We start from the raw sequence: 18,779 nt of genomic DNA, 5'->3' as shown, positions 1-18,779 counted from the left end.
TGCCCTGCCCGGTGGCCAGCAGGGTGGTCAGCAGCTGCCCACAGGAAGCTCACAGCTGGGTGGGGGAGGGAGGGGGCAGGCAGATGTTAAGGGAGGCCGAGGGGGGAGGTGGGTGGGCATCCTGAAAGCCAGCGGCAGGGCACAGGGAGCAGCGCTGGGGCGTCCAGCAGCCTGGGATGAAACCCCCGGGGCCACACACCAGCTGGCTGACCTTGAGCACCAGGTTCCACCATGTGGGCCATTGTCACCCCTCGGCCACGAGCTGGGACACCCATCCTCTCTGCTGCTGGCCTGGTAGGGGAGGCAGACGACGATGACATCCCGGGCGGCGGGGCGGTGGCAGAGCCCTGGGAGGGGAAGCCTCCCTTCGGGACTGAAGGCTGCTCAGGCAGAGGCTGAGATGGAGGACCGGAGTCAGCCGGCGGGCAGCCCCAGAGACCCAGAGCAGGGACACGGCTGCCTCCAGGGCCAGAGCCCGGGGCGGGGGTGGGAACCTGAGGCCTAGAGGGGAGGCCTGGCCGAACGGAGTCCCCCAGGCACAGGGGAGCCACCGGAGGGTCTGGAGCCGGGCAGTGACTGGACAGAGGGCAGGTCCAGGCACCCGGTGCCTCCCTCAGGCAAAGGAGGCATGTGGACTCCTTCTGCCTCTGACCTCTGTGTCCTGCCAGCGGCTGACATGGTCCCCAGCCCCATCCCAGCCACAGCATGTGGGGGGGGCCGGTGACTGACCTCCCCTGAGCACTCCCTGGGCGCTGCCACCATGGGGACACAGCACCGGGGCCCCTCTGCCTAGGGAAGGAGTGAGAGGGCGGGAGGGACATGCTTCATCCAGGGACACTGAGGACCTGGGGGCAGATGTTTCAGAAAGAAAATAGACAGTGGGATCCTGTCACCTGGCCCTAGATCCCATGTGAATTTGGACAGGGTTCCCCCGCCCTCGGTGTCCTCATCTCTAAAATGGGGTCAGCACCCTCTCCTGCACAGGGAGGTCATCGGGCCCGCGGAGGTCACAGCCCTGGGTGCCTCTTAGGCCCACCGACTGGAACAGAGACACTCCTCTCTGTCCCCAGGGCCACCACCGGCTCTGTTCATGGCCCAGAGGGTCCAGCACCCGGCCCAGCCCAGCCCAGGGGGACGGAGGCAGGTCAACCTGCAGAGTGTGAAGCCCTCAGCACCCCCAGCCGCAGAGCACGCAGACCCGCCCTGGCACGGGCTCAGGGGAGCCTCGGAAAACAAACGAGTCTCAAACGCGGGGCCAGCAGCGCCTGCGCCCGCGCCCGTCCACCGCCAGAGCCCGGCTGCTCGGGAGGAGGCAGAGGTGCCCAGCCAGTGCTGGCCTCTGCGGGGGTGTGGAGCCCTGGAGCCCCGAGGAGGTGGGCAGCAGCCACGAGGTCCAGTGGGGAAGGTGCAGCCCCTGCTCTGCCCCCAGGGTCCTGATGTCCTGGCGCCTGGCGTCTGCGACAGGCTCGAGAAATGCCTCACCACATCCCCAGCCGGGCCTGACCTCCCGGGGACAGGGACCTGTCTGGTCCCCCTCTGCAGCTCCAGGCGCGTGGCAAGCTCAGGCCTGGAACAGATGGTGCAGGCTGGCCATCCCTGATCTGAAATCCAAAATGCTCCCAAATCCAGAACCTTGCAGCGCTAACCTGACACCACTGGAGGAAACCCCACGCGGGAAGCTGTCCCGGGAACACCATTGTTTGAAATAGTGGGAGATTCCTTTCAGGCTAGGAGTTTGAGGTGCATGCGAAACTCAAATGGATTTTGTGGGTCCCCTGCCCGAGACATCTGTCCAGGTATGTGTTAGTGTTCTCAAGTCTGAACTCCCAAACTCTCCCGAGCCACACCTTTCAGATGAGGGATCCTTAACCTGTGCAATGGTAGCTCACCGTGAGCCGGGAAACCGCTGTAATCCTCCTGTAATCCTCTCAACAGATATAGAGTCAGTATTGTTATCATCCTCGTTATGTGGACAGGAAACCGAGGCACAGAGAGGTTAGGGGAGTTCCCCATGGTCACACAGTAAAGGAGAGGCATTGACTTTACTCAGAGTGGGGAGCAGGAGGTGGAATGCAGGTGCGGGCAGCCGACTTTTCAGGTGCCACCTCCACCTGGAGCCACAGACAGCCCTCGACCACAGGACCCCCGGGGAGACGTGCTCCTGCCAACCCCGCTGTGTCTGGCACACGAGGCCTGACTGAGCGGTTGACTCCAAGGTGGCATCAGCCGTCTCTGGGAGGAGAGGGGTGAGCAGAGGCAGCAGGCCAGCCACTCAGTGCCAATTAGCAGCCCCGCAGTGCCAGGCCCAGATGGAGCCCGCTCGGCCTGACTCGGGGCTCACTTGGTCAATTATCACCTATCCCCGGAGCCCAGGGGGCAGCGGGGAGAAAATCTGTTTCCCTGTAATCCTCCTCTCCGTCCCCAGCTGGCGGCCTGCCGTCCCCGCCCAGGGCTACCTGGCCCAGGGTACAGGCGTCCACAGAAGGCCAGGCCGGCTGGCTGCTCCGTGGCGGAGCCCTGGGTTTGAGCACCAGGCTTTGCCTCTGTCTTGCCCAGTGATCCCGGTCAGCCTGACAAGATGGTCTCCAGCCTGGGATTCGGCCTCTTGATGATTTCTGCATCTGAACACAAGGTCTTTGAAGTCAGAGACCAGAAGTCCGACCCCAGCCCTGCCATTCGCTAGCTGTGTGGCCTCCGGGTGATGGCTTCACCCCTCTGAGCCTCAGTCTCCTTATCTGTAAAATGGGAACGATAATGGTACCTACTTCAGTGGGCAGAGATGAATTAAGAGAGAATTAGGTAAGTCCCTAGCGTGGGGCAGCACGGGGGCCCAGCACCTGGGAAGTGTCTAAAAAGCGAGAGTTATTATGTCCTCACGGGGCAGATGAGCGTCGATAGGCAGCGTCTCCGTAGCCTGTGCTGAGGGCTTCGTGCAGACCAACGCCCCACGCCCACAGCCCGGCCCTCCACTTGCTCTCTGTCCAAGGACAGACCTGCCGTTCAGCAGATGGAGTTGGCTGAGCACCTACTACGTGCCCGATCCTGTGCCGGGGAGAGTGGAGGCTCAACCCCTCCTCCAGCCAAAGCTGACTAACCAGTGGGCAGGACAAAGATAAGCCCAGGTCGGGCAAGCCCAGGTGGTGGCCTGGTCTGTGTCGGCCCAGGTTGCGAGAGCCCCGTGGGCGCACGTTTCTTCCGTGTTCCGCCATCTCAGGTTGGGAGCTTGGAATTCGGCCTGGTGGGGAGCACACACCCCAGGAAACGGCAGACACTCCATTATTTCCTGCGCGCCCTCCACTGGCAGATCCGCCAATCCTCAGGCTAGGGGGAGGCCGGGTAGGGCGTGGGGCGCAGGGCAGAGCCAGGACATCTGGGCAGCTTGCAGGTTGACACACTGTGTCTAGTGCAATTGCTAATTGTGACGGGGTCCTCAGAGGTACAGAGACGGAGGCGGGCAGGAGTCGCTTGAGCCCGGGGTGTCCGTGTGGCCCTAGGAGGTCCTGGAGGAGGAAAAGGAGCCCGTCCTGGGGGGAGCAGGGGGAGCGTCCAAGCCCAGGGCACAGGGTGGCCAAAGATCAGGAGGTGGGAACCGCCTGGTGACCCGCAGGCTGCAGCCCACGGGGTGGGGGTGGCTGGCAGTGGCAGGGAGACCCTCGGGGCCACCCAGGGTCTGGTGGCAGGGCTGGGCAACGTGACGTGAAGGGCAGGAGGGAGCCCTGGGCGAGTGCAGCTGTGATTCCCCATCAACCTCACGGGGATGGGCCGGAGGCAGAGTGGCCCGTCCCTGGGAGCCCGTCACCCACAGCACGTCTGCTCTGCCTGCTCCCTTTGCAGAGGGAGAGGCTGAGTCAAGGGGCGAGAAGGCCTGTCCAGGCTGACCCGGGCCTGTGGCTCCCGTCCTCTGGCTTCTTCCTGTGTCTGCACCTGAGACCCAGATGCTGTCAGGAGGGGCGCCTGCCTGGTCCCAAGAAACTGGAGCAGTGCGCTGTCTGGGCACTGGGCTCGGCAGCCACCAGACCCCTCTAGGAGAGGGAGCCGTGGCTGGGGGGCTGAGCCCCGGCACACACCAGGTGGCACAGTGGCCCTGCACCAGGTCCGCCTCTGCCTCCCGCGTCCATCCATCCATCCGTGCGCTCCGCTCTGGGCCTCGGTCTCCCCACAGGCCAACAACAGAGTTGATCTGGACACTCCCCAGCTCCTCCGGCATCAGCCGGTCCCACCCGAGAGCGCTGGCACCGTGGGGGGGGGCGGGGCTTATAGCTCAGCCGGGCACCAAACCCTGCTGGGGTCTCACGGAGACTTCCTGGAACAGGTGGGGTCGGGGGCCTTCCAGGCGGTGAGGCCAGGGTGGGCAGAGGCCAGAGGCATGGGTGGGCCTGGGACGGTGACTTCACACTAGAGAGGGGCAGCACCAGCCCAGGGGGCGCACGGGGCCCTGAGGAGCTCCTGACTCCCCTGGGCGACAAGACTCATCGTGAGTGTTTGGAATTGCGGCTTCGTGGGGACATTAGCACAGATGGCCAGCTTACCTGCCCAGAGTGCACAGTTTAATGGACTTAGAGCATCCACAGAATCACGCAAGCATCCCCACAATCAATTTTAAAACACTTTTGTCACCCCCAAAGAAACCCTGCTACCCATTAGCAGACATCTCCCGTTCTCCCCCAGCCTCTGCCCTGGGCAGGCACACATCGACTTTCTGTCTCTTCGATGCACCTCCCCGGACCCATTTCCTATAAATGGAACCACACTTTGGTGCCTGGCTTCTTTCCCAGTAAGCAGCGTCTCCGGGTTTGCCCATCCGGGAGCCTGTATCAGTCTGTCGCTCCTTTTTATGGCTGAATAATATTCCACTGTCTGCCCCTGTGCGTTGTCAAGTGGCGTGGAAAGGTTTGCCTCAGAGAGCCTGCTCTGGAGAGTGGGTGGGGAGGCCAGATGGCCCTGCCGGGCTGGGGAGTGGGTGGGAAGAGCTTTCTAGATGCCTGCGGGGGCGGGAAGCAGCCTCAAAGAGCAGGGATAGGACCCGCTGAGGAGGAAAGACCTGGTAACTGACAGGCGGCAGGGGGTGAAGGGGGGAGGACATCAGGCTGCTTCCCGGGACAGAGAAGAGCAGGTTTTAGGAAACTCGGTGCCAGCCGCCAGATAGACTGCTGCGGGGGGTGGATCGGGGGAGCCTGAGAGGGGCTGAGGCTCGGAGGCGAGAGGGCAGGGGAAGACGGGCCAGATGGAGGGGCTGGCACGGCCCAAGGAGAGAGCCGCCCCCTCCAGTGGGCCCAGGAACTGGCCAGCGGATGAACAGGCCCCTGAGCTGGGCAGGCGCTCTCTGGGAGGCGCCAGGAGCCTCCTGACCTGGGGCTGCGACCCCCAGGCCTCTGTCAGGAGGACGGCTCTGGACCCTCCCCGGGGCCTAGGCCGGCACTGGGGGTCCGGAAGTTCGCACAGGTCAACCCTTGGGCCAGGGCCAGGCGTCACACGGAAACAGTGGATGCCAGCCATGTGCACCCCGAGCCCTGGCGGTGCTCACGGTGGAGGCCCCTCGCCTTCCCGGCCTGGTCATTGGCCTGGTCACAGGGGCCTGGTGGGTCGTGTCGAAGTCCTGGCTGAGCCCACGGGGCCTGGTCAGGGAGGCCTCAGCCGGGCGGGTGCCAGGTCGCTCTGGAGCCACCTCACAGAAGTTCCCGCAAGAGGCAGAAAGGCAGGGTCCGGCCAGGTTTGGGTTCCTCAGTGAGCACCCCCTTCCTCCACTGAGCCCCAGGACTGGAGCGGCAGCCCCTCCTCAACCCTGCTCCAGGTCCTGCGCTCACTGGAGTCCCCCTAGGTGGCAGGTCCTCTGTTTACCCACTGCTGAGAAAATTGCAGCTCAGAGAGGTCAAACAACTCGTCCAAGGTTGCATAGCACCTGGGCAGGAAATGTGCTCCAGGGCAGGGGCTTATAGATGAGTTAGCAGCATTTCATCCCAAGGACGATCTTGTCCTCCAGAGCTCTCTCCTGCCCGCCCACTCCCCCACCCTCACTCAGTCCCTCTGAGGCATCACAGCAGACCTGGGGTGCTGAACCCCCAAAGGCTGAGGCTGGGAGACGGATAGCACTGAGCTCTCTACCACTTGACTCCCCGCCCAGGAGCCACAGGAAGGGGAGGGAGGAGGCAAATACGTGTGCCTCCAGTGGAACCTCACCCTGTGCTCCGAGCTGCAGGGCCTGGACCCCAGAGTGGGGCCAAGGCCACCGTCCTTGGGCCAGCCCAGAATGACAAGGGTAGGCCAAGTGCAAACACTGCCCCCTCAGGCTGTCCTTGGTACTGCAGGCCCCTGCAGTTAATAAATGAGTCAACCTGGGCACTAAATTCTGTAAGGACTTAGGTGCCCCTTACACGTTTATGCTAAATAAATGGTCACCTGCAGAAAGGGGCCTTCAAGTCATAGTTTTATGAATAGTAAAACTGAGTCTTCGAGTGGTTAAGCCACTTGTCTAGGGCCACACGGTAAGTAAAAGACGGAGCAGGGACTCAGGCAGGTGTGTGTGAGCCCAAGAGCAGCACCTTCTGCTCACCGTGACCCTCTCTACTGACCCTATGCTATCGTAGGAGATCTCTTCTGTAATGTAACCCCCTCCTGGTCTGGAACCCAGGAATCTAGTTATGAGCTAGTGGCCAGCTGGACGTCAGAAAGCAAGAACGGACCTTGGACACGGCCTCGGACTCCTTCAGGGGCCTCCCAACGAGGCCAGGGTGGACCCTCGAGGCTGCAGCACCGCCAAGCTGGGCAGGGAGGGAAGATTCGGGCCCGACCAACCCATTCAGCTCAGGGAAAGAAGCCAGGTGGTCTAGAACCTTCCGGATGGAGCCAGAGCTGCCCCATGAGACCTGGAGTCCCCAGAACTTCGGGAGGTGGTTCCCAGCATCAGGTCCTGGTGGTGTGATGACCCCCTCGTCTTCTCCCCCAGGTTGTCCCTCGGGAACCTTCAAGGCCAACCAAGGGGACGAGGCCTGCACGCACTGCCCCATCAACAGCCGGACCACCTCGGAAGGGGCCACCAACTGTGTCTGCCGCAATGGCTACTACAGAGCTGACCTGGACCCCCTGGACATGCCCTGCACAAGTACGCTCGAGGGCACACCTGCCGGACGGCTGGGACGGGGCGGGAGGCTGCTGAGAGCGCCGAGCACCTGGGGTGGCACTGCTGCCCACGGTGGACGCCATGGAGTTGGCCTCTGTCTCCTGACGCCCTCTGCTCAGGCGCCGGGAGGATAAAGTCACGGTCTCCATTCACAGAGGGGCCGGGGTGGTGAGGCTCCGCAGCAGAGCCAGCACAGTGGGGCGGGGGTCCTGCGGCACAGAAGGCTGCCAGTATCCTAACCTGGCAGCGGGTGTCAGAACCACAGGCCAGGGTTCTCCAGGTAAGGGTGACCAAGAGGGCAGTTTCATAACCCCAGTCAGGAAAGGCAGTCAGCTATAAATAACAGAGCTGATCCCAGTGGCTTAAACCATGCAGATTTGTTCTCTTCCATGCAAGGAGCCCAGGGTAGGCCGTCCTGGGATAGTAAGAAAAGTATGACGACTAATGGGATGTGGTTCTTTCTACCAGCCATAACATGTGGTTTCTATCCTTAAAGTCACTTCATAGTCCAACATGGCTGCTGTCGCTCCAGCCATCATACACATTCTAGGCAGTAGAAAGGGAAAAGGCCAAAAGGGACTTCCTGTTCCTATCTGTCTCTCTTTTAAGATTCAGCCTTATTTAATAGCTTCTGACCTTTGTGATTGGCCAGCACTTAATCACAGAAGCCTGGGAAACATAGTCTTTAGCTGGACATATTGCTACCCTGAGTAAAGTTGGGTTCTTATGTGAGGAAAGAGGGGGAGATAGATATTATACGGGTATCTGGCACACAAAACCCTGTCCCTAGTAACACATATTCGGAGACTGGGGCCCAGGAGGAAAGGTTTCAGCAGATCCACAGCAGGATAACTCAGATTATAGAAACATCCATCAGGTGAGAATTTGGAAGTAGTCCTTTGGGAGGCCTGGGCTGGAGCCCGGCAGTGGGCAGAGGGTCTCTTGGGGGACAGCACCCACAGCCCCCACTGACTCACGCGCTCCCCCCCCAGCCATCCCCTCCGCCCCCCAGGCTGTGATCTCCAGTGTCAACGAGACCTCCCTCATGCTGGAATGGACCCCTCCGCGCGACTCCGGGGGCCGCGAGGATCTCGTCTACAACATTATCTGCAAGAGCTGCGGCTCCGGCCGGGGCGCTTGCACCCGCTGTGGGGACAACGTGCAGTACGCGCCCCGCCAGCTGGGCCTGACGGAGCCACGCATCTACATCAGCGACCTGCTGGCCCACACCCAGTACACCTTCGAGATCCAGGCCGTGAATGGCGTCACCGACCAGAGCCCCTTCTCGCCCCAGTTCGCCTCGGTGAACATCACCACCAACCAAGCAGGTGAGCCACATGGGCGGGGGTGGCGCTGTGCCAAGTGACCCTGCCAGTCCTCGGGGAAGACTCCCTCCGTCTGCAGAGGGAGCTCTTCTTTTCAAAGGCTGTGCCTGGGATACACACCCTGGAGAGTCGGTGTCCCTCTCCATTGGTGGCACTTAGAACAATGCCACCTTCTGTGGAATGTATACTACTGGAGGTTAAGGTTTGGCTGATGTAACAAAAAGCCCCAATGTTCAGTGGCTTAAAGAACGCGAAAATGTATTTCCCTCTCGTGGAAGAGTCCAGAGGTGAGCAGTTCAGGAGGGCAGGTGGTCCCCAGGAGACTCAGGGACCCAGGTTCCTCTCGTGTCGTCCCCTCCCCCCCTGTGGCTCCTCTGTGTGGTGGGAGAGTGTGAGGAGGAGGAGGAGACCCGGGCAGACAGGTGTTTCAAGACACGTTGGCAGGAGTCGTACCCATGGCTCCTAGGCATCCTGTGGGAAAGGCCTTGGTCACGTGGCCTCCCAGGGAGCAGGGGTGTCACCTCAGGCTGGACTTGAGCCCTTTGTCATGGTGGAAGGGAGAAGGGCCAACACCCAGCAGCTCCCACAGGCTTCAGCCCACTCTGGTCTCTCGGTAGATGCACAGCAGGAGGGGTCACAGTCTAGAGACGCCTCTCCTCCCCTGAGGCTCACCTTCAGTGGTCCTGTGGCCCCGACTCGCTCACACACACGCACACACACACACAGTGGCCAGCCAGTGCAGCCTCCCCCTCACCCCCTCCTCTGGGGCTGGTCTCCACCATGACGGCCACCCTCAGGCTCACCTGAGACCTCTAGTGTCCAGCAATGCCCACCTCCCAGCCTCCCGGCCCCCATGAGACCACCAGCCACACCACGGTGCCCAGGTGGAAGGTCCCCTGATGGACACTGTGCCTATGACCCTGTTATTCACTCACACACTGTGCTGACCCCCTGCAGTGAGCAGGGCCAAGGAGCCAAGGGCGGCCAGGGGAGGGCCAGCGGCCACTCTGCTGTCTTCCAGGGCAGAGCACCCGTAGCAGGCACGCAGAGGTCCCGAGGGGGAGGCCGGGGCCGGCCCTGGAAGGCCTCCTGGAGGAGGCAGGACTCAGCCTGCAGTTGGAAGGACCAACAGTAGAAAGACATGGAGTCCCCAGGCCCGAGAGGGTGCCCGGCAGCGCCACCCAGTGGACAGGTGCTCTCCACGCCCCACCTCCAGGGGACCCGAATCTCACAGATGAGATTGTCCCCATCTCACAGAGGCGCTTGGAGGAGTCACAATCAGAACCGGCCAGGACTCCGCACGTGGGTGAAGTCCGGGCTGCGTCCAGGGACCTGGAGTCCACTGAGGGTCTGGCTGTGATGGGGGGGGAGGGGTGAGAATGTGTGGGTGTGTCACCCTGTGTGTGTGACCCACGTGACTGTGGCCGTGTGGCCTCTTATTTATACTTACATTTGCAGACAGGGGTGTGTCTCGCTCTGGGCCCTGGGAGAGGGGCTGAGGCGTGTGTCCAGTTGGGTCCACACAACTGAATGTGGCTCTGCTGTCCCTGGCGGTGTCTGAGGGGTGTGGCTATTTGGGACCGTGTGACGCTGTGTGGCCGCGGGTCTGTACGGAAGCCTGAGCCTGCAGTTCCTGCAGGTGCACTGAAGTCCCCCTGATTGGGGTCCGCGGGGGGCAGGCTCAAATCGAGATCCTTAGAGACCCCTCGGGCCAGCAGCTGTTGGCTGGGACCCCTGACAGATCTCCGGCCTCCGCTTGGGGCAGCTCCGAGCTGGGGAAGCCCGGCCCCCAACAGGGCGGGAGAGAGGCAGCACTTTCCAACTGGGAAGAGCCCAAGAGGGAGCTTGGGGGCCATTCCCCGGTGGTGGGCGCCCCCTGCCCCACAGGGACCCTGAGAGGACAGGTGTCTTCTAGGAAGCCTATTGGTGGCTAGGGGTGCTGCTGGGACGGCCCCTCCTGTGCAGAGCTGGGTGTCAGCTCGTCTGGTGGACCTCCCTGGACTGTTAGGAACTCTCCTGGCCCTAGCGCAGGGGCCTTCAGGTTGTCACAGTGGAAATCTTGTGTCCCCATCGTTTGGTCCCGTCTGTGCCCCCCACCTTCAGCACTGCGGTGGCCTGCCTGTCCTCGCCACAGCTTTCCTGGCACTAGAAGGGGACGCCCCGCAGCCCACGGTCAGTGGACATCTGCAGAAGGGTTTGGTGAGCGTGGAGTCAGGCGGGGTGTGGAGAAGGGGGACGAGGCTGGGGACGAGGCTGGGGACGAGGCTGGGGACGAGGCTGGGGACTCCTCGTCCCGTGGTCGGTGGTAGACAGACCCGAACATCCAGCTGGTTGCCTTACCAGGGACAAGTGTTTCTCTGGGCAGGCGACTGGCCCTGCTTGCGACCCCTGGCCTGAGGAAGGACCGGGGTGACCGGGAGAGACCCGGCAACGTGTCCAGCCCCGCCACCAGGGAGTGCGTCCAGCTGTCCCGAGTCCACCGTCTCGGCCACGCTGCCATCATGGCCCTTGACACAAACAGGAACACCAGAGGGACAGGGGGAAGGGCGGCCAGCGAGGAGAGCTTCCCCGAGGAGGTGGCATTTCAGCTGACATCCAAATGACGGGCAGAGCTGGGGGCAGAAGGAGGGTGGCGCTTCAGAAACACAGGCTCGTCCTCAGAGAGTCCACGCAGGGCTCCCGGCCACCTCCAGGCTGAGCCGGACACAGCCTAAGCCCTCGGGATGTGGCCGGGGCAGGCCCCGCCGCCTGCGCTCTGCAGGTTCCGGAGCCGTGGGAGGGCGCCCGGCAAACCTGGCTGTGGGCCTCGGGCAAGTCGCTGTGCTGCCGTCCAGCTGCACCCCACCCCACGGGCTGTCACCACACCCGGCTGCCAGGAGGGGGTCAGCTAATGGCCCCAGTGTCCAAGGAGCCTGGCACAGGGGGGCCCTCGAGAGGCGGAGCCTCTGCCTTCTCTGTGGTCGTCCGCGCGGCTCCCACCCGCCCACGGCTCACGGTGCCCGGGGCTGGTCGAGGCCTTTAGCAAGGGCCATGCACAGGTCTCGTTGTCCTCTAAAGGGAAAGCAGGGTACGGAGTGCTAAGTGACCTGTCCTCGGCCATCCAGCAGTCAGACACAGAGCTCGATGACCAGGACCCAGTGCTGGCCAGACCCATCCTTGTGCAGAGACAGGACGGCCGTGCCACAGCCAGGCTGCCCTCTGCAGCTCTGAGCGGCTGCACCCGGCAGGACGCTGTCCCCTCCTCCTTCTCAGCAAGTCACGTGGGAGCAAAGGCAGGACCTCGGCCCTCATGTACCAGGACCTCGGCCCTCACCCATCAGGTCCTTTCCGGGCCCAGCAGCCCGGCCAAGCAGAGATGCCTCAGCTACACAGTGGCACGTACCTGTCACTCCAGCTATGCCTGTGGTCAGGGGGACCAACAATGCATGGACGAGGCACCCAGCACACAACAGGTGGACACTACATAGCACCTGACCTTATGGCTGCCTCGCAAACTCTGCAGACTTGGCTACGGAAAACTTGGCCAGGGGTGCGGTGGCCCACGCCTGTCATCCCAGCAGCCTGGGAGGCTGAGGCAGGAGGATGGAGTTCAAAGCCAGCCTCAGCAACTTAGCAAGGCCTTAAGCAACTCATTGAGACCCTGTCCCTAAAAATATATTTATATTTTTGAAAAGGGCTGGGGATGCGGATCAGTGGTTAAGTGCTCCCAGGTTCGATCCCTGGACCAAAAGAAAATAAACCCGGGCTATGTCAGATCACTTAGGACGCCCCCCATTGCTGGAAGATCAGAAGGTCAGTGTGGACCCCGTCAGGTGAAAATCAGTGTCGGCAGGATGTGTCCCTTCTAAAGGCACTCGGGGAGGATCTGTGTCCTTAGACCTCAGGTCCGTGCAGAGAAGCGAGGCCTGTCTCCTGCAGAGGGTCAGCTGGGGCCACCCTGGGCTCCTGCAGTCCTCTCTCAGGCCCTTGCCCGGAGCCTTCGACATCTCAGGGGTTCTGCCTCACGGAAGGCCACCCGTGTCACACTGATGCACACCAGCACCTGCAGGGGACTTGGAGTTCCTCAGTGCCCACACCTTCCTTTACGGAGAGGGAAACTGAGGCCCAGAGAGGTTCCTGAGTGACTGCCCAGGATCACATAGCCCATGCTTCGCCCAGTGGCCGGGTCGCTCCCTGTGACACCCGCCACGTGGCTCCCTCGTGAAGAGACTTTCAACTCTCCAAAGCCTCCCTGCCTCCCGAGGGAGAGCCGGTGCCTCTGATCCTCTGCCCCGCTGTGGCGCAGTCTCTAGAACTGGCTGGAACATGTTCCGCTACTTCCCTCCCTGGGAGGCCAAGAGGATCAGAGAGAAAGAGGCCGCGGGAGCCCCCGGTGAGCCCAGGCCCCGGGAAGAGGGTTGAGAGGGAAAGAGAGAGAGAGGGGGAGGGAGCCCCCAGCCCGGGCCCCCGCCTGCGTCCTGCTCTCTGATCCTCCGGAGCTTCCCCGGGAAGCCAGCGCTGGCCTGAAGTGACATCAAGACGGCTTCACTGTACAGCACACGGAGCCGCCGCCGCCGCTCATCTCAAACCCGGGGAACACCACCACCTCGGTGGCCCGCGAGGCAGCCCTGCGGGGACCGTGACCCTGGGCTTGGCCAGGAGCGTCTGAGGATTTGCAGGCCATCTGCTCCAGTCACTCGGCAGCCCTTTGGCTGGGCTTTGCCAGGGCTCTGTTGCCCGTTTAGGGGTTGACGGTTGTCAGCCAGCCTGGGGGGGGCCCTGGCTGGGACCACTGGGACAAGGGCTCGCTCCACGTGTCTGGGCTTCCAGCAGGGTGGCCTGGACACGTTCTGGGGGCAGTCACAGGGACCGGGACAGCAGGCTCCTCTTCAAGCCCCTGCCTAGCTAATCCTGTTTGTTTATGTCACAGTTGGCCAAAGTGAGTCTCAGGGCCAGGCCCAGAGTCGGAGCCAGAGGAGTGCAAGGAGTGTGGATACTGAGGGGCGATGAGGACAGCCAGCCTAACACAGGCGCTTAGACAAAATGGAGGTCTTCTTTTTCTTAAGCGTAAAGAACGCTGGAAGACAGGAGTTACAGCAACCCGTGGAATGATCGGGGTCCAGACTCTTAAATACTCAGCTTCTTGTCCTCATGGGCCCTAATGACTGCAGTATCTCCAGCCATCCCACCCGTGTCCCAGGCAGCAGGATGGAAGGAGAGTGAGAGGTAGACTTTCCTCCCTTTTAAGGAGATTTCCTAGAAATCCTACACAGTATACCGGCTTATACCTATTGGTGAGCATGTTGTCACATGGCCACTCTGACCACCAGAGAGCTTGGGAAAATGTAAGTCTTTTCACTGGGCAGAACCAGGATTTTGCTAATCTGAGAAACAGAGACCCGGAGTCTGCTGGCAGTGGGTAGTGTCTGCCACGGTCCATTCTGCAGGTGAGGGACCTGTGCAGAGAGGGCGGTAGCTGACCTGGGTCACATGGTGGCCTGGGAGCAGGACTGCTGGGTTGGGGATCTTGACACTGGTCCGGGGGTCCCCGGGCCCTTCCTCTGGGTCAGGTCCTGTGCTAGGCCCTTTGCCAAGAGACGGTCCCCGCGTAACCTTGCCAGGATCCTCGTCCTCATCCCCATCCACAGAGGAGAACCGAGGCCCAGGGTGCTGGGCCAGGTTGCCCAGGCCTCCTGCCACCTGGGGTCCGGGTGCTGGCGGGCCTGGGTCCCCCCTGGGAGGCCCCCGTGCTGCCGCACAGACTTTCCTGCCTGGAACGCCCAGCGGGGTCCCTGCGAGTCCCTCCTTGTCCCAGCCTGTCTCTAAGAGCCTGAGTGAAGGCCCCGAGGCAAGAAGCAAGGCCTGTGTCTGAGAGGCCTCTGTGCAGACCCATCCTGAGCGTCCTCCTGGGTCCGGAGAACCGCCCCCCGATCCTGGGCAGGCCACTGGGGTCTGAGAGACCAACACTCAGAGGAACAGCTGCATCTGCAGAGCCTTGCTGGGGGCGGGTGCCTGCCAGGGCCCGGGCAGGCCAAGAGCGGCTGCAGGTTGGCAGGCAGCCCCTGTCCTGGAGGCAGGAGGCCGCTGTCTACGGGGGACAGGGGGCTGGGGTCTAATGGTCGGCGGCTGTCACGGAAGTCCTGCGAGCCTTCTGTGGCCCGCCGCTGGGGCGGGGGCTGAGTTAAAGCCCACCCCGGCCCCAGCCTCTCTCCCTCCCTCTGGCCACCAGTAAGGACCTTCTGTGAGTTACACACCCTGTGCCAGCACTGGGGACAGGGGACCGAGGAGAGAAGGTCCCTGCCTGCAGAGTGCTGATTCTCTAGAGGAAAATAGAGAGGGTGTGGAGGGGTGAGGGGCCCTCAGGGGCACCTCCGAGGGGGACACTGGTGCCCACACCTCTAGAGAGGGGAGCTGGCCACGGGGCCAGGCTTGTGGCAGAAAAGCAGGGCCCAGGCCGAGGTCAACTGCTGTGAGTGACCTGGGTGCCTGGGCCAGTGTGGAGGGTGCCGGGAGAGAGGAGACCAGGCAGGTGGCCTCGCCGGCCCGCAGGGTACCTGTGCTATGCTGGGGGCAGTAGGAAGCCACTGAGCCCCGCCATGGAGGCTCCAGGGCCCACAAGGCCGAGGCTGGGTGGAGCCTCAGGCCCCACAGTGGCTGCCACCTCTCCCCACGCTTTAGCTCCGGCTGTCACGGAAGTCCTGACTAGTGGAAGGGCGAAGGTCAAGTGCACAGGTCTCCCTCCTTCCTTGGCTCAAGTCTGGAGAGGCGAGGCCAGGAGCCGGACGCTGCGTCCTGCGGTAGCCGGGGGAGCGGCCTCCTGGCTCCCGGCCCGGGCCCAGCATCCCAGCCACTCAGCCCTGGAAGGACACAGGCACCAGGGAGGGTGGCCTCTGGTCTCAGCCAAGGACAGTGGGAACTGTCCCCAGGGCTTGGGGGGGGGCCGCAGGGCCCCTGACCACCTGCTCCAGCCGGGAGGCCCCAGGCTGCCCCCCTCCCAGCCACAGCCTCTTTCATGCTTGCTCCCTGGGGCTCCATTTCCTCGCAGGGGTCACAGGGCACCGCTGACCGTGTCCCCTGCCAGTGTGCCCGGCTGGTAATTGAAAATACCAGAATCCCCCAAGGACCGGCTCAACAAGGAAACCCGAGCCCCAGGGTGGGCGGGGGGCAGGCAGGGCCGAGAACATCCAGCTGTTCTCCTTAATCCCGGATTCCAGGAGAGGCCAGCCCCGCAGCCTGGCCGCCTTGGTCACCGTCCTGGCCAACACTGCCTCCTCGCCACGCCCAGGTGACGGGCTTAGGAGATCAGAGCCCGGGAGCGGCCTGAAACCCAAGCCGGCCAGACCACGGCGGTGGGCCCGGCCTCGGCCAGCAGCTGACCCCGGGCCAGGCATGGGTGGTGGTGGGTGCTTCACGGGCGGCGGCGGCGTTCACGGGACACAGATGAGTGGGAGCCGCAGGGGTGTCCCCAGACCTCCCTGGTCACAGGCCACCTGCAGCCAAGGGGAGGGGGAGGCCATCCGACCCCAGCTCCACTGCCTGCTCACCGTGTGGACGTGGGCCCTTGCCTCAGTGAAGGGCCTCTGCTCCTCTCCTAGTGGGTGTGAGGACAAGGCCCACCGCGCAGGTTGGGGGCGTGTCGGGTGGATTCTGTGACATACAGCGTCTGGCTGGGTGCCCCCACGGGATAAGCCGAGGCTGGGCCCCCACCTGTCTCGCTGCCTGGCCTGTGCCCGTCTCAGGGAGTTCCTCAAACTGCTGCCCAGGGGCTCAGGGTTGGAGGCCCCGAGGGAGGAGTCCAGCCTGGGCAGGCAGGGCCAGGCCGCGAGAAGCCACGTGGGAAGGGGTGGGAATGCTCCGGCCTCCAGCCCGCGGGTCCATTCTAGCAAAGTCTCCTAGTCACCCCGACGCCCACGCGGGTGTGGAAAGTGCAGTGAGTGCTGGATCCCAGCGACTCGGGAGGCTGAGGCAGGAGGATCGCAAGTTCAAGGCCAGGCTCAGCAACTTATCGAGGCCCTAAGTGTCTCAGAATAAAAAGGGTTGGGAGGTGGCTCCGCGGTAAAGCGCCCCTGGGGTCATTCCTAGTACCAAAACCGAAGGAAGTGCAGAAGCTAAGGGACACGTTCTGCCTCTTTGGTTTGCCGTAAGGGGATGTCACAGGAGCCAAGGGGACAGAGCAGCCCCTGTCCTTCCTCAGGCCTGGATACCCCGGGCCGGGTCCTGAAGGCGGCTCCAACCCAGGGGCTCCACGTGGCTTCCCAGTCTCGCGGTCTTTCCAGCGCCCAGCGTGGTGCCCGCCTGCAGTGGACCCTGAGCCGGGAGAAATGTGCTTTCTCCCACTAGGGCTTGAGCCCAGAAGGCAGGGCCCCCGGGGCTCCCCTCTGGGCCCAACGTCACGCTGGCCTCACGCTGGTGACGCCAGGAACAGAGGGAAGTTCGCCTGGCGGTGTTTCCCTCCTGGCCGACCCAGCACCCGTCCAAGCAAAGGGTCCCATTTCACAGACCTGGAAACCGAGGCTCAGAGAGGTTAGAAGAACCCGCTGGCCGTCCCCCTGCAAGTCCCCCTCGGGGCTCAGTGCGTGTGGGTAGCAGGCGGCGGGGCCGGGCACTGTCCCCAGGCACCTGGCTCCTCAGAGCCCCCCACCCACACCCTGCCCCCCCACTCTCACATACACAGAGCCGAGGGGCCCAGCCCTGTGGGTCGGCCAGGAGGGGTGGAAAGCTGGGGTACGGGAGGTGCCTCCTGGGCTGACTTACTCCCCAGAGTCCCAGCCCTAAACTAAAGTCCCTGCCCCGACTTTTATCTCCCTCAACTGCCACACTCCAAACCGCACGGGTCGGGGGAGACTGATGGATGGACTGAACGTGTCGAGTTGAAATTCAGCCTCTGTACAGCGCTCGGCAGCCCCTGCCTCTGCCTGGTCCCAGGACATTTTCATCTCCCCCCAGAGAAGATCCTGCGCCCAACGCTCCCCATTCCTCCCCCCTCCCTAGCCCCTGGCAGCCACCAATCTGATCTCTGTCCCAAAGGATTTGATACTATTCTGAGTATTTCTTTTTTTTTAATATTTATTTTATTTTATTTTTAGTTTTAGGTGGACACAATATCTTTATTTTATTTTTATGTGGTGTTGAGGATCGAACCCAGTGCCTCGCGCATGCCAGGCGAGTGCGCTACCACTTGAGCCACATCCCCAGCCCTCTGAGTATTTCTTATAAACAGAATCCCACCGTATGTGAGCCCTGGCGTCTGTCTTTCACTTAGCATATGCTTGAGGCTCCTCCACGCTGTAGACCGATTCAGTACTTCATTCCTTTTTTACGGCCAGGTAATATTCCATTGTGAGTGTACGCGGCAATTTGTTCATCTGTTGATGGGTATTTGGATGGTCCCCACCTTTTGGCTATTGTGAAGGGTGCTGCCACAAACATCCGTGTGTGTTCAAGTTTTCCATTTTCTGTTTTTTGGAGGATATTCTTGAGAGTAGAAATGCTAAGATAAATGTAAATTGGTTATTCGGGTTGGTTTTATTGATGGCTGTATTCCTTGGCATACAGTAGGCACCCAGTGCAGAGCTGTTGAAGGAACAAATGGACCCCATCGCTTCCCTCTCCTACAGCCCTGTCACCATGACCAAGGTCTCTGTCCCCGGAGGCAGTAGATTGGCTCTTCCCGGAGAGACTGAGGGTGTCCTGTTCGGCCCCCTGGGGCCGGGCCCAGAGGAGGGGCGCAGGGCATCTCTCATCTCCATGTGACTTGAGGCCCCAGGCTCCTCAGCAGCCCCCGGCCCTGCTGACCCTCTGCCCTGCCTGCCGTCCAGCTGGCCCCTCAGCCTCCCCCCATACTGGCACCTCTCAGGTTGGGTCAGAAGCCTCTCCTCCTCGTGTGGGCCACTGACCCCTGAACCGGCCTCTCTTGCAGCGCCGTCGGCCGTGTCCATCATGCATCAGGTGAGCCGCACCGTGGACAGCATCACCCTGTCGTGGTCCCAGCCAGACCAGCCCAACGGCGTGATCCTGGACTACGAGCTGCAGTACTATGAGAAGGTAGCTGTGCTCGCGCTGTGTCCCCACCTGTCCCCCAGAGGAGAAGAGCAGTGGCCTCCGTCTGAGTCAGGCCACTGGCTCCCCCTCCCCCACCCTCCCCTGCTGTGCAGCCTCTGGCACGTATCCTCGCCTCTCTGTGCCTTGTTTTCCTGGCAATGGGGGTCCACCAGCCATCTGGATAAACGCAGCCCTCACACACACCCCCCTGCACCCCTCTGTCTTGATCTCAGTGGGCCTGAGATTGAAAAAAAAAAAAGTAGCTTCCAAAAAGTTTTGCTTCTTGGTAATGAGCACCCCCACACCTATCTACATCC

The 18,779-nt window shown here is 62.3% G+C and overlaps 1 protein-coding gene across 2 annotated transcripts in view; it reads left to right on the top strand.

The window, feature by feature from the left end:
- Ephb2 (EPH receptor B2) overlaps positions 1–18,779 on the top strand; it is a 110,637-nt gene that overhangs the window by 68,687 nt on the left and 23,171 nt on the right. For both annotated transcript variants that reach the window (XM_048816105.1, XM_048816102.1), the window contains exons 4-6: positions 6,944–7,099; positions 8,110–8,445; positions 18,341–18,465. In XM_048816105.1, coding sequence (XP_048672062.1) covers positions 6,944–7,099; positions 8,110–8,445; positions 18,341–18,465 — 617 coding nt within the window. The remainder of the gene's footprint in view (positions 1–6,943; positions 7,100–8,109; positions 8,446–18,340; positions 18,466–18,779) is intronic.

Source organism: Marmota marmota, unplaced genomic scaffold (assembly GCF_001458135.2).
Source record: "Marmota marmota marmota unplaced genomic scaffold, marMar, whole genome shotgun sequence".
NCBI classification, from domain to species: domain Eukaryota; kingdom Metazoa; phylum Chordata; class Mammalia; order Rodentia; family Sciuridae; genus Marmota; species Marmota marmota.
Note: the sequence above shows the minus strand (reverse complement) of the source record. Positions and strands in the feature narration are given on the sequence as shown.